Source organism: Apium graveolens, chromosome 4, assembly GCF_009905375.1.
Source record: "Apium graveolens cultivar Ventura chromosome 4, ASM990537v1, whole genome shotgun sequence".
NCBI classification, from domain to species: Eukaryota; Viridiplantae; Streptophyta; class Magnoliopsida; order Apiales; family Apiaceae; genus Apium; species Apium graveolens.
The window spans coordinates 268,120,969-268,136,661 of record NC_133650.1 but is presented as its reverse complement, the minus strand read 5'-3'; the positions used below and the strand labels follow the sequence as shown (position 1 = coordinate 268,136,661).

The 15,693-nt window shown below is 35.2% G+C and overlaps 2 protein-coding genes and 1 pseudogene across 2 annotated transcripts; all 3 read left to right on the top strand.

Moving 5' to 3' along the window:
* Nucleotides 1-4,933: 4,933 nt before the first annotated feature.
* Nucleotides 4,934-6,499, top strand: LOC141719613 (secreted RxLR effector protein 161-like). Its single transcript, XM_074521992.1, has 2 exons — nt 4,934-5,392; nt 6,458-6,499. Exons 1-2 carry the CDS (start codon nt 4,934-4,936, stop codon nt 6,497-6,499), a joined length of 501 nt encoding a protein of 166 aa, XP_074378093.1.
* LOC141720956 (uncharacterized) lies at nt 6,203-12,903 on the top strand. The gene is made up of 6 exons (XM_074523672.1): nt 6,203-6,358; nt 7,047-7,141; nt 7,759-8,020; nt 8,127-8,323; nt 11,906-12,093; nt 12,230-12,903. The coding sequence occupies exons 2-6, from the start codon at nt 7,047-7,049 to the stop codon at nt 12,514-12,516; spliced, it is 1,029 nt and encodes a 342-aa protein (XP_074379773.1). The 5' UTR covers nt 6,203-6,358; the 3' UTR covers nt 12,517-12,903.
* Nucleotides 12,904-13,690: 787 nt separating this feature from the next.
* On the top strand, nt 13,691-14,722 carry LOC141717129 (glutathione S-transferase U8-like; annotated as a pseudogene).
* Nucleotides 14,723-15,693: the final 971 nt, after the last annotated feature.

The window sequence follows — 15,693 nt, the reverse complement described above, 5'->3', positions numbered from 1 at the left end:
AGGCATGCGAAAAAAAACATCTTAATATTTTATCTTTTAGCTTTTTTTCTATTTTTGTTTTTATTTTGTATTTTTTACAGGTCATAATAAGGAACTTTAGTAGCAAATCTAAAGATATTGCAATAATGTTCGCGGGGAGACAAATGTTGGGCCCGAGAATAAAAAAGGAGGAAGATGGACCATAGATAGCGACTTTAATATATAATTTTGTAATAAGAGCCCCAATAAGGGCCCAATTGTAAAGGAAAAAGCCCATTAAGGGTCCCCTATAAATAGAGACTAGTTGCCCTACATGAAAGGGGTTGGAAAAATAGTATCAATAAAAGAGTGTTGTTCCTCACTTAAATATGATTCAATGTTAGGATCAACTTCAATTCAATATGGTTCTTTTTTGACGTCATTTTTAATTGTATATGTCTCAAACATTGTAAAGTTTTTATAATATAAAAAATAATTACACGCACTTATATCGACTACTTTCGTCTACTACACTCATTTTATACATTAAATATTAATCGGTCCTACCACTTTACCCATTTTTTTTCTACTAAATTATAATTTTTTTAACTTCCGTGCCACAACTTCTACGTATGCTAATCAACGGGACGGAGAGAGTAGTTCTTAAAACACACTAAAAATATTTACAATATTATGCGTCATATGCAGATTGTAGTGGTAGAGCCGGCCAAACGAACGGTTTGGCTCGGCCCGATCGTAATTCGGCTCGCGTAAAATTTGTGTAACTCGGCTCGTAACGTGCCGGTTCAGAATTCGGCACAAATTGTGAATCCAGACGAACCGAACACGAACACAAATTTCTGAAACCGGAACCGGCCCGGAACCGGACCGGACCGGTCCGCCTAAATCATTAACGAATTGAAGGACTCAAACCGGAACGGCTCGGACCGCGGTTATTCGGCTCGACCGTTGAGTGTAGGCCACGCGCCTGCTATCCCGATCTTCCCTCCTGCTCAATTAATTTAATCTCCATTTCTATGGCCTGCTTTTAGTTTTATCTTTCATAAGTTGCTTGTAGTTGATGGTTGTTCAGCTATCATCATAATCATCTGGGTTTAACCGTGAAACAGGTGATTGTGCCAATGGTGTCGAGGTCTGAGAGGTAATGGTTGAATTTCTTTCTCAGCCCATTGTGTCAAGAACAATAAAGTGAACTTCATCTTCAAATGGTACTTAAAAGTGTGTGTGAATATTATTTTATTAACAATCATGTGAATCTGACTGTTAAAGTGAATTTCACAGACAAATTTACTTTATAAAATAAATAAGTTTTACTTGTAGTGTTGTATAGCCTGTGTTGGCGGCTACGCATCAAAGTAATATATTAAAAAAATATACAATTTGTGTGATCGGCTCGGCAGCCCGTCAAACTCGCCTAGCTCGTGTTATTCGCGAGCCGTCTGCGAACTCATGTTTGTTGGACCGGCCCGGAACCGGCCCGGCTCGTCCTATTACACGTGCCGTCTACGAGTTCACCATTAACCAAACCGGCTCGTCCAAAATTCGGCACGGCCCACACGGCACGCTCGTGTGGCCAGCTCTATGTAGTGGTCGATGAAAATAATGGTTGTAAATTTAAACGATATATAAATTAATAATGTTGGGGCCAATGAATTTTATTAATTTATAGAAATTATCAGATTATCGAGATTACACGTATATTATCGTTATTATATTGGGATTAAAATTTGTATTGAAAATATTAATTTATAACGGGCTATTAATTTATTGATTATTAATCAATTGAGATTCTATTATATTCAAAACGATTCAAAATTTCAAATTTCTTTCGGTTGATTTATGTCTATTATTTTGATATTTCTCATTATTTCAGTTCTTTTCAACTGTTACATCCAGACCAAATTTTTTAAATAGATTTTTATTTTTTCTTGAAATACATATTTTCTTTGAGTTAGGCAAAATACACTTGCTTAAGAAATATGAATCTCTGAAACTGAATTAAAATATTAATCTTTTATTTGATTTTATGTCTATTATTTTGATATTTCCCACTATTTTAGTTCTTTTCAACTGTTACATCCAGACCAAATTTTTTAAATAGATTTTTAATTTTTGTTGAAATACATATTATTTTTGAGTTAGGCAAAATACACTTGCTTTATTTGATTTTTGTGTGCTTTATTTTGTTTGAACTATATAGTGTGTTATGTTCTTATCAAATAAATTATGTTTCTTAATTATATACAGAATGCATTCTGAAGATATATGCATTGCTGATTGTGGTACAACTCATATGATTCTACAGAACCAAAAGTATTTTACCCAAATAACCAAAACCAAAGCTCAAGTCGGAACGATTTCCGGCGTATCTAATATAATCGAAGGTTTTGGAAAAGCTAGTTTCGTCCTACCTAACGGTACCCACATACACATTTCAAATGCATTATATTCTAGTAAGTCTACTAGAAATCTTCTTAGTTTTAAAGATATTCGACTCAATGATTTTCACATCGAAACTACCTCTGAGGCTGATAGAGAATATCTTCTTATTACTTCCGCTAATCCTAGCAACAAGAAAATATTAGAAAAGTTTCACTCACTTTCTTCAGGATTATACATGATGAAAATTAGAACTATTGAGTCACACAATGTCATTGCTTCCAAACTCATAGATCCAAAATCTTTTACTCTTTGGCATGAAAGATTAGGTCATCCTGGCGTCTCTATGATGCGTCGTATTATAGAGAATTCTACTGGCCATCCTCTTAAAGATTTTAAAGTTCTTTCCAACAATTACCTCCCATGTTCAGCATGTTCTTTAGGAAAATTGATCACTCGACCATCCCCTATTAAAGTTCAGCTTGAAAGCCCAACTTTTCTGGAAAGGATCCAAGGCGACATATGTGGACCTATACACCCATCATCTGGCCCATTTAGGTACTTCATGGTATTAATTGATGCCTCAACTAGATGGTCTCACGTTTGTCTTTTCTCAACTCGTAATGATGTTTTTGCAAAATTACTTGCCCAAATAATCAAATTACGAGCTCAATTCCCAGATCATTGCATCAAGTCAATTCGTTTAGAGAATGCCGACGAATTCACATCTGCAACTTTTGTCGACTATTGCATGTCTGTAGGAATCTCAGTTGAACACCCAATTTCTCATATACATACACAAAATGGGTTAGCCGAGTCTTTTATCAAAATACTCCAACTTATTGCAAGACCGCTGTTGTTGAAAGCAAAATTACCTACATCTATTTGGGGTCACGCAATACTTCATGCTGCTAATATTATTAGGATTAGACCAAATTCCTACAACCAATATTCTCCGCTACAACTGGTACTTGGTCAAGTTCCTAATATTTCTCACTTCAAATTTTTTGGATGTGCTGTATATGTACCGATTGCGCCACCACAAAGATCGAAGATGGGAGCTCAAAGAAGAATAGGTATCTACGTTGGTTTTGATTCCACATCTATAATTAGATATCTGGAACCTCTAACTGGAGATTTATTTACCGCAAGATATGCAGATTGTCATTTTGACGAGTCTATGTTTTCTCCCTTAGGGGGAGATAAACATTCGTATAAAGTTAATCCTGACCTATCATGAAATGCAATAGGACTATATTTTCTAGATCCACGTACCGGTCAATGCGAACTTGAAGTTAAAAGAATTATCCATATGCAAAATATTGCAAACCAAATGCCTAACGCATTTAACGATTCTAGAAATATAACTAAATCTCATATACCTGCAGTAAATACTCCAGCCAGAATAGATATACCAATTCAAAAATCAGATACTAAAGAATTGGTTACAGAATCAAAGCCACGCCTAAAGCGTGGTAGACCGGTCGGTGCAAAAGATGTTGCACCACGAAAAAGAAAAATAAAGAAAATTGTCCCTGAAGTGGCACATGCTCCAGAAGAAGCAAATACCCCTGAAGTGGTATTATCTCCTGAAGAGATTCCATCCTCTGAAGATATGGGATTAAACAATCATGAAATTTCAATAAATTATGTGCATGATATGAAATTATGGGATCGAAGTAAAGCCATAATTGATGATGTATTTGTGTATTCCGCAGCATTGGATGTAGACATAAATTCTGATCCTGAACCACAAAGTGTGGATGAATGCCGTCAAAGAAAAGACTGGCCAAAATGGAAAGACGCAATCCAAACAGAATTAAATTCATTGCGTAAAAGAGAAGTATTTGGACCTGTTGTCTAAACACCAATTGGTGTAAACCCTGTTGGGAATAAATGGGTATTTATAAGAAAACGAAATGAAAAGAATGAAATTATGAGATATAAAGCCCGACTTGTAGCACAAGGGTTTTCTCAAAGGCCTGACATTGATTATCAAGAGACATACTCGTCAGTGATGGATGAAATTACTTTTCGTTTTATATTAGGTATGACATCTAAAGAAAATTTGGAAACACGTCTTATGGACGTCGTTACTGCATACCTATATGGTTCACTCGATAGTGAAATTTTTGTGAAAATCCCAGAAGGGTTAAAAATGGATGAGTTCAAGAAACCTCGTCATATATACTCCATTAAACTTCAACGATCATTGTATGGACTGAAACAATCTGGCCGTATGTAGTATAACAGACTAAGTCGTTATTTGCAAAAGAATGGGTATATTAGTAACCAAATTTCTCCATGTGTTTTTATCAAAAAATCACAATCTGGTTTTGTGATTATTGCTATATATGTGGATGATTTAAATCTTGTAGGAACATCTACAGAGGTTAATGATGATGTCATATACCTAAAGACAGAGTTTGAAATGAAAGATCTTGGAAAGACAAAATATTATTTTGGGATACAAGTCGAGCACTTGTCAACATGAATTTTCCTCCACCAAACCACATATACAGAAAAGGTTTTGAACAGATTTTATATGAAAAAATCTCATCCATTGACTACTCCAATGGTGGCTAGATCTTTAGAGCCTAATAAAGATCCATTTCGACCACGAGAAGATGATGAAGATGTTCTTGGTCCTGAAATCCCATATCTAGGCGTGATTGGTGCGCTTATGTATCTTGCAAATAATACAAGGTCAGATATTGCATTTGCTGTGAATTTATTGGCTAGATTTAGCCCTGCTCCGATGGACAGGCATTGGAATGGGATCAAACATATATTCCGTTATCTTCGTGGAACAACAGACTTTGGATTATTCTTCCCGAAAAACTCGACATCTCAGTTAATTGGATATGCAGACGCTGGATATTTGTCAGATCCTCATTTTGGTAAATCACAAACTGGATATGTGTTTACATATTGCGGTACAGCCATTTCCTGGAAATCTACGAAGCAAACTACAATGGCAACCTCAACTAATCACTCAGAACTCATTGCAATTCATGAAGCCAGTAGAGAATGTGTTTGGTTGCGATCTATCATCAAGAATATTCAGGAATCATGTGGATTATCAGACATCTCTAGAAGTCCTACCATTATGTTTGAGGATAACACCGCATGCATTGATCAACTCAAGGAAGGATATATCAAAGGAGACAGGACGGAGCACATTTCACCAAAATTCTTCTACACTCATGAGCTTCAAAAGAATGGTGAAATTGATATATAACAAATTCGATCATGTGACAACCTTGCTGATTTATTCACGAAATCATTACCGAATTCAACATTTGGGAAGTTACGACATAACATTGGAATGCGTCGATTCAAGGATTTGTTACAACAAAATTTTGGAGAATGATTAGTTCTTCCAAGGGGAGATTATACTCTTTTTCCTTTGCCAAAGTTTTTATCCCATTGGGTTTTTCTTTGACAAGGTTTTAACGAGTCAGTATATGATCCATTCCAAAATAACAATCAAAGGGGAGTGTTGTAAATTGATTGTTATTGTCAAAGATTAAATAGTAAGGCTAGACTTAGACTTGGAAATCTTCACATTGCATTTAATTTCCTTGTCTCTTGTTTTGGCTATAAATAGCTTCGTTTGTGATGAATAAAAACACATCTCCGAGCAACAACATTCCTCGCATCTTGCATTCTTGTTTTATCAGCTATTCAACCCATTCATTTAATCCGGCTATTGTTATAATATAGTTAGTATTTTACAATAATTATAACATTATTCAACCAAAACTAACTTTCGAATTATTAAATTAAGGATCTAATTCAATAAAATAAGAAATAAAATTTTCGTTTGTTCTTAAAAAAAAATATTAATCTTAAATTCGTACTGCAATAAAAGTCTGACGATTTGTATGGAAAAAAAATTAAGGAGGGGGAGGTTTTAATAATTAAAGATCCTTGTTTCTTACATTGTTCCTTTCTGTACGTCTGCTAGATCTGCCCCTAACCAAATACGTAATTCAAGGTATGCCATTCTTGTAATCGTATATTGTTTCATAAAAATGTGTTGATTAAGTTTTTAATCATTTTGTTCCTGTTTCTAAATTTGTAAATTTATGCTTAGTTATTGTTTTCTCCTTTAACTCGCCAATTGACTGAACAGTAAGTTGATGAGAGTGAGAGAGAGATAACAGAGAGAGAGAGAGAGAGGAATTTAGTTGAGGTTTTATGAATTCCGGTAATGTTTGAAAATTTAAGTTAAAATGAGTTGTTATTGCAATTGTGAAGAAGATCTGTCGATATTTACGAAGTAGATCATATATTTCATATATTGCTCATGTTTATGGAATGTGAATACATTTTTTAGTTGTGTTTTTTTAAAAAGTAACTGTTCGATATAATAATCGAAGAAGATTGAAAAGTCTTGTTATGTGATCATGATGTTGAGCAGACTGTAAATAAATACTGCTAAGACAGCATTTACTGGTGAACCAGATGAATGACTTGCGGTGTGCATAGACATGTTTTATCCTAATGCTCGATAGATGCTAAAGGCTATGGATAAATTATCTTAGCTGTCTTCTAGTTTCCACAAACCAGAGATTAACATTTTTCAGAAAATTTGCCATTGTAATTTTGTTCATTTCCTTACATTTAGATGGTTGGGTATGTGGCGCACTTAACTTCTGCTTTGTGATTAATATGTTTTCCAGATGGTTGATCGTTATTGTGTCACTTTCTTTGTGGTGCTAGCCTGTATTCTCCGAGCATTTGATGCTAGTGCTGGTGATGCTGAACCAGCATATGCGTAAGTTCTGAGCCTCTTCTTTGTTTTAATTATATACAATATTATAGAAAGACATTTAGAGGCGATGTGGCGGTTTGAAAAGTATTAAGTTTAAAGTCTTTCTTTCTGTGTTCCATGTAGATCATTATCCCATACAACTACATGGTTGATTTGAGATGTGTTTAACAATATTTAATTTGTTCAAACTCTAAAACAAGTACTTTAGGATTCCAACAAATTAAACATTGTTAATATAATATGTATGTGTCTGTGCAGTGTATTTGTGGGTACGTGTCTGTGCAGTGTATTTGTGTGATACTGTGATGGTACACTGTTATGCTACCTTTCAACCTTAATGGCCATTACTATACAAAATTGTGTTGTTACTGATTATATACAAAGAATAATCTCTAACAGTGTGCAGAGAACTGATATTGAACACTCTTTTTCTTAATAAATGCATGATTGGATAATGGGTTGTACCATTTAGTTATGACTTGGTGATGCTTAGTGGTCATATGTTCTTTCTTACTTTGCATGGTTCTTTAAGTTTAGAATCCCTGAAGTACAGAGTATCTTTTTGTGTGGATGCATAAATGATATAAGGAGTGCGGTGTGACAAAGTTATATCTCTACAGGTCTTGTGTAAAACAATGTAAACAGACGGGATGTGTCAAGGAAGTTTGTCTTCCACAATGTAATTTATCTGCAAGTAATAACCCTCTGGATGCTAAATTGCACAAGCCAGAACCCGTGTATTTGAGGTGGAAACAATGGGATTGCCAAAGTGAGTGTCGTTACCATTGTATGCTTAACAGAGAGAAACTTAGAGCAGAATATGACCTTCCTCCTGTTAAATATCATGGTAAATGGCCGTTTACACGTGTGTATGGGATTCAGGTTTGTCTGTATGTTTTATGCTTCTATATACCTTCCAGAAAGATATTGTAGGATATTTTTGCTTTATGTTTAATGATTGTAAGCATCAAATTTTTGTGTTTTCCAGGAACCTGCTTCAGTTGTTCTCTCTTTGATGAACTTGGCAATGCATTTCCAGGGCTGGCTATCATTTCTCATCTTGTTGTACTGCAAGCTGCCCTTAAGACCACTTAAGAACCCATATTATGACTATGCAGCTCTCTGGCATATCTACGGGCTCTTAGCCTTGAACTCATGGTTTTGGAGTGCTGTTTTTCACAGCCGGTAAGCTTTTTCTGCTTCTTTAATTTCACTGGTTCATATAGCTTCAGTTATTGGTATATATTATAGTAAAGGTAACTATTTTGAGCGAATCTACTCAGAATTCATGAATTTTGTTAAGAATCACTCTACGCTGGAATTGATCAAGTCAATATAGTATTGTAGAAACTTGATTACATGGTAAGCTATTGCATGTAAGGAAGGTAAAGCCGAGGTAGAGAGAAGTGGAATAAGGTAATAGCCCATGCTTTAGAGAAAGAAGGAAGTGGGTAAAAGTGGTGTTTTCTTTTTTAGCAGTTACTATTCCACCCCAAGGTTCTTAAAAACCGGAAACTAGATGATGAAAGAAAGAGTTGATAGGTCTACACATATAATATATTCATATCATAGTACACAGTTCATACTTGTAAGGTATAAAAACGAACAAAGACGATACCGCCTAGGCGTCCATTAGGCGAATTTGGCTTTCTACTATATAGAGGTATATATTAGATATTATGTACTAATGTACATATATTTTGATTGATTTTAACAATAGGTGCATTTATGTAAAGATTAGATTATTTGATTGAAACAAATAGATTTTATTAACTTTTAATTATTTAATTTTGAGACTTTTGTTATGAGTATGATGGTTTAATGTTAGAACTTCATAAAATTAACCACATAAACACGAAAATAAGCAAAGTCAAATCACAAATTAAAAACAAAAAATTATTTTATACAACTATATATAGTTGAACGTGTAACTCACCTAATGTACGCCTAGGCATCGCCTAACTCGCCTAGGCGTTGCCTAACTCGCCTAATCACTCCCTAAATTGCCTAGGCGCCGCCTAATTCGTCTAACCTATTAAAATCAAGACGCTTTTCAATTTTTACCGTCTTTCCGCCTAGGCGACTGACTAGGTGACACCTAGGTGACGTTTTAACAAGTCTTAACTACGACACAGTTTCCCAGTTGTAGCATCTTATCCTTAATTAAGGAGAAGTAAACACCTCTCTGATGATGTAATTCCATGTTTAGGTTCTTCTATTGCTTCTTTCACCAAGCAGTATACAGCATGCAATACAGAAATAGCTTGAGAGAAGCTCCCTTGTCTATTCTCCCTCTTCTCCGAATGCAGTAATATGCATTTCCTGATTTAAGAATATTATCATTAGGGTCATCAGCACCCTTAACTTCTTTGTCTTCTTCCTCCTGGACCTCTCCTACTTCAAGTAAGCAATCTAAATCTTAATCTCTTCTTCTTCCTCGTGGATCTCCTCCACATCAACTAAGCACCTTGTAGATGATGATAATCCAGAAAAAGGCATGATTCCTCTTTTTGGTGACATTTGAGGATCAATGTGTCTGTGACCAAGAATATTATTTGAGGATCTTTTATTCTTTTAATTTTAATTCTTTCATGTCTTTATCTCAATTTGAATCTTCTTATGCACTTATAATAACCATGTCTGATACGTTTATGTGTTACTTTTTAAATTAAAACCCATCTTTTTTCTTTAACGCAACTATATGTTTTTAATCTGATTATAATAATATTAGTAATAATCTTAGTTTGAAAGGAGATTGTTCAATTTAATTATGTATATATATAATAGAAACAATTTTAGAATAAAAACTAGAAATTATTTTTTTTTTAAATTACTTCGAAATATAACACATATGGTATGCAAATCGATCGTTGAGAGATGGAGAAAAATACAGTGAAGTCGGATTTACAAAAAAAACTTACCGTTTAACGGGAAAAATTAAATTAAAAACGGAGGGGAAAAGCTGAGATTGTGTGTGGGAGTGTGCAGATTAGTTGGGTGTGGTGCTTTTAGGGGGACCATTAGATTAGATTGATCTAATGACTTAGATTAGTTTTTAGTTTTCATTTTAAGTTTAGTTTCTAATTGATCATTTGTCTATATATCTATATCCGAAAATTTATTTTTTATTATTTAAATCTGGCTGAGCCTATGATCTTATTTTCAGAAGTCCATAATTATTACTTTAATCCAGCCAGATCTATATTTTTTTTATATAACCCGAACCAATTCACTGACCTACTTCTAAGATTTTAGTTTTCATTTTTTTGAAATTAATTAATTTATTTTTTGACCAGGCCAGAATACCAACTAATTCAGAGTTTTATGTTAAAATCCAGCTGCAAGGACCGACAGACTACCAAACATGTAATAGTTCGGCTTTAATAGTGTAGTATAGATTAAAAATGTTCATGGGAATCATTGCTACCTAATTTAGTTGCTCAATGGTGACTGTTAGTCGTACTACCATTGATGATGTGGTCTGTATGATAAGTACACATAGTCAACCCTGTCATATATGATTTATGGTTCTATTCTGTAAAATAGAGGTCTTAACCTCATTAGTCTGGCATGGTTGGACTGCAAATGGAGTTCCTGTTAGGCTTTAGAAAATGAATTTTTGTCCAGGAGGTTTTAAACGGGAGGACTGTGATAACAGTAGTGCGGTGAAATTGATAGCTTAATCTGCTAAAAGGTTTAAGAATGGCCTAGTTGAGACAGGGTTCCGTAGCTAATGTTCTTGTGGAGAAAGGACTACTTAAGGAGAGGGCTTCGAACCTCATGCCTAGGGGTCTTACCTTGCTCTTGACCATGACTGTCTTGCTAGACTACATATGTGATGTGCAATGTAATCTTGATTTAATTGTCTAACTGCAGAGATGGTGATTACTAACTGGTTTTAGGGGTCGTTTGGTTCGTGGGGTTCTGGAATCAGGTATGGGTTTCGTTAATTCTAACTCCATACCTGGTGTTTGGTTGAGAAAAAATATATTTGAAACCCATTCCTCAAACCCCCAAGGTATGGGTTTTTCATACCCTAAGGAGGAGGTGGTATGAGGAATGAGTACGGGGAATGAAATTTATTTCTAGTATTCTCATTTATATTTAAGCAATTATATGTAATTCTTACTATAAAAATAAATCAATGAACAAAAAATTATTTTAATAATAATAAATTTAATATTTTTTAAATAATAATTATAAAAAAGTTTACAATAATTTAAACCATATATTATTCAAGCACTCAACCAAACACATAATATCATAAATATATCATAGATGATATTTCAACCCCATACCACCTTGACCCGATTCACGACTCTAATCCCATACCACTTTTTGAACAAAACAACCCCTAAGTAATTTAGTTGTAAGGCCGGTGTGGTGTTTAGGGGAGATTGTTGTAAATAGTACTTTGTTAGTACTAACACTTGAAAGGACAATGAACAGTGGAATACATAGGATCATTTGCCTACTTTTCCCTCCCAAATTCTCTCCTCTTTCCACAAAATCATGCAAATGTGTGAAAAGCTTAAAAGTTGTAATAAAACAAATAAATGTGTCACACATGACACAAGTAAGCCGTTATATTCTATTGGAATTAAAAAAGTTGTGGATTGCCTTTATTCCGAGATCTAGAGATTTTCTAAGACTGAATCCCCTCCCTCTCTCTACTCTTTATACGTATATACGTCGAAGTTCCTAGTACGTTTAAAATGGTTTATAAAATAATTAATTAAGTGGTTTAACCATTGTGTGGAATTGCAGAGATGTGGATTTGACCGAAAAGCTAGATTATTCATCTGCTATTGCATTGCTTGGATACTCGTTAATTTTGGCTATATTAAGAAGTTTTAATGTGAGGGTTGAGGCCGCCAGAGTAATGGTTGCTGCCCCGCTGCTTGCTTTTGTGACCACCCACATATTGTACCTCAACAATTACGAAATGAATTATGGTATTGTCTTATCCACTACATCTACTTATGTTTTACAAAAAATTCATTTACATTTAAAAATTATATAAATGAAAAACCTGGATGTACTTGTAAAGTTCTCTATCTCCACCAACGGGGAATTTCTTTGATTTAACAGGGTGGAACATGAAAGTTTGTGTTGTCATGGGTGTTGCACAACTTCTTATCTGGTCAGTATGGGCTGGTATCACTCACCACCCTTCACGTTGGAAATTGTGGTTTGTGGTCGTGGGAGGCGGCCTGGCGATGCTCCTGGAAATTTATGATTTCCCTCCATATGAAGGATATGTGGATGCTCATGCTCTTTGGCATGCCACCACAATTCCCCTCACATACATCTGGTGGAGTTTCATCAAAGACGATGCTGAGTTCCGAACATCTAAGCTCCTAGATAAGGTAAAATAAAAAAGTTTCTAAACAAATGCATCACCGAGTGAATGGGTCTCCAACGATCTCTTAGGGTCTATGAAAGTCCCAGAAGTGCATGCCTTTAACTTCAGTGTTTTTACTATCATTTAAAGAGATGCGGTAATTGGATTCTGCTGAAAGTCATTCACATATTAAAATGGGATTCCTTGAGGTTTGTAACACCACTGGTTCATTTTCTTTATAAGATGCAAGTTTGGTATCAAAGGAATCACTAGTAAGCTGTATCATGTGTGTATATTTGGCTGACAATTTTGCTGCTGAAACTTGTCAAGCACTTTTATAACACAAATAGATTCTAGATGTAATTTATATACTCCATTTGTCCACTTAATCCAGCATCTGTAGTATCTGCAATGCACTATATGTTCCAGTTTCATGTAGTTAGGAGTAAAGTTTTGGCACAATGTTTGCAAGTAGTCGACTCCATACAATTTATAATGGGTCATGATAATTTGACGTTACACTGTTTGAAATATCTTATCTAGTGGCACACCATAATGAAATACATATTACCCCCTCCGTTCTAACCATTTATTTACACTTTCTTTTTTTTGATGTCCATTCTAATTCTTTATATTTCAAAATTTTTCATAGTAAAGTTTTTATAATATAAAAAGTAAACTCATCCACTACTTATCTTCACTATATCTACTTTATAAATATAATATTAATCAGCATCACCACTTTATACACTTTTTAAAATTTTCAATCACTATTTTATCATTTTTCTTAATCTCCGTACCCAACTCAAATGTAAACAAATGGTTGGGACGGAGGGAGTATTAAATACAAAAATAATTTTAAATAGTTTTTTTTATTTATATGTTTAATATTTTTTTAAATAAAAGAACCCATCTTGCTATTATTATAGTATCTATTTATATTTGTAAAAAATAATAGTACATATTTATAAAACATTATTTTATTTTATTCTACTTGTGTCTATTATCTCAATTTTTTTTAAAAAATTGATGTAATATGAAGGAGGGGATCCAATGAGAATGACACAACGATTATAACTACGATCAAACATAACTATTAAGATAAAATAATTAGTCTGCCAAAAATGAAAATTGTGAAATCAGTGCCATGCAGAAGATATTATATTTTCAGTCTGTGTATAGTCTGAGGTCACTGCACACGGAAGGCAAATCTTGAAGAAAATTCTCATACACGTGGTTGGTTGACTGGTTGATTAGAATTGGTGAAACAGGTACAGAATTAAATATGCAAAGCTTGCTTGTTGAAGAAGCTGAGAATGTGCCTATATATTAACAAACCAAGAAGTAATTCAATGGGAAACCAGGTCCGAGAACAAGTTAACAATGGCAGAGTATGAAGAAGAAGAAGAAGAAGAAGTGAAGTTGTTTGGTTAGTGGGGAAGTCCATTCAGCAGTAGGGTCGAAATTGCTCTAAAAATGAAAGGAGTGAAATACCAACTCATAGAAGAGGATACCCGTAACAAGAGTCCTTTACTTGTCAAGTACAATCCTGTTCATAAGAAAATCCCAGTGCTCTTGCACAATGGTAAACCTATTGCAGAGTCCATTGTGATTATTGAATACATCGACGAGACATGGAAATCAGGCACCCCCATTCTGCCTCAAGATCCTCATGACAGAGGCCATGGCGCGTTTCTGGGCCAAATATCTCGATGACAAGTTGATGCCCATGTGGAAGGCTATGAGGAGCACTGGATAGGAGCAAGAGCAAGCCACTAAGGACACTGAGGAGGCCCTCAAAACACTTGAAAATCAACTCAAACACAACAAGTTCTTTGGTGGGGAGACAATTGGACTGCCTGACATTACTGCTATTTTTTTGAGACTTTGGTTTGGAGTTCTTGAAGAAGTTCTTGAGATTAAGATATTGACGCATGACAAGTATCCGAGAATACACAAATATATCAATGAGTATGTTGAATCCAGCATTATGAAGAAAAGTTTGCCTACTAGATCTAAATTACTCTCCCTTTTCCGAACTTATTTCAAACCCAATCAGTGATCACCCGCGCTACATCATCTCCACAAATTGTAGTATTGTTTCATTTGCTTTCTTATGCTTATGTACTGTTCTATGCAACACCTGCTCTGGCTCTTGTTTGATTAACAGATAATAAAGATTTTCATCGTGTGTTCAAGTATTCCTTGAAATAAATTACTAATTTGTGGTATGGATTTGTGTATCGTGTGATACATGGGAGAGAGCATGGGTCGGTTGTGGCAACTTTATTGATAAAATTTGGAACCGGAACCATGTATCATCGGTTCTAAAATCAAAACCGTAACCACAACTAAAACGCTGCCTTAGTTTCACTGTTTCAGTTTAAAAATCCGGTTGGATATACTTGATAGGTTTCGGTTACAAAATCTACCAATGTAAAAATGAGAAAATAGATACATGAGGAAAAGCAGGTAAGAACACGTTGAAATCGAGTTGAGATTCTTGGATAATTTCCTAGAAGAGGTGGCCAAACGGACAGTTGGCTCGCCCCGACTCGCCTCGGCTCACAATTTTACTCATCTCAAGTCGGCTTGTATCGGGCAGAGCACAACTCGACACAAACCGTGATACAAAACAAGGCGTTCACGAGTTCACTTAAAAAGAATCGCAAGTCGGCACGACTCGACACTTAAATCGGCTCGGCACGATGACTCGCATCGGCCCGTAACTCGCCTCGGCCCGCTCGTTCATTCGGCCAGCACAACTCGCCTAAATCGGCATTTAAGCTTGTATTATAGCAGAAATAAATTATACTGTTACGCCTAGATCTTCTTCGGACTGAATGAACGGTCTTCGGCCACTCGGGAACTGCCTTCGGCTGCTACCTAAAAGGGAAGAGAATACGAGGGATTGTCCCCCCGATTCACCTCCGATGTGAGAATAAGAATCTGGATGTAGAGTGGGTTTAAGGAATACAAGAAAATAGAGAGTATTTGAGAGAATGGGTGTGTGTAATTGTGTATTTTCTTACTTTCCTAGGGGTTTTATACCCGATTTCCTCATCAATGCTTCGTCCATTACACCTTAATGATGAAGATGAGTAAAAATGGGGCAATATGATTGTGTTATCCCAACGGTCGAAATAGAAGTGGGCCTCAATCTGCTGAGCTGAATGAGCCTTCGGTTCATGGACCTGTTGGGCCTTCGGCT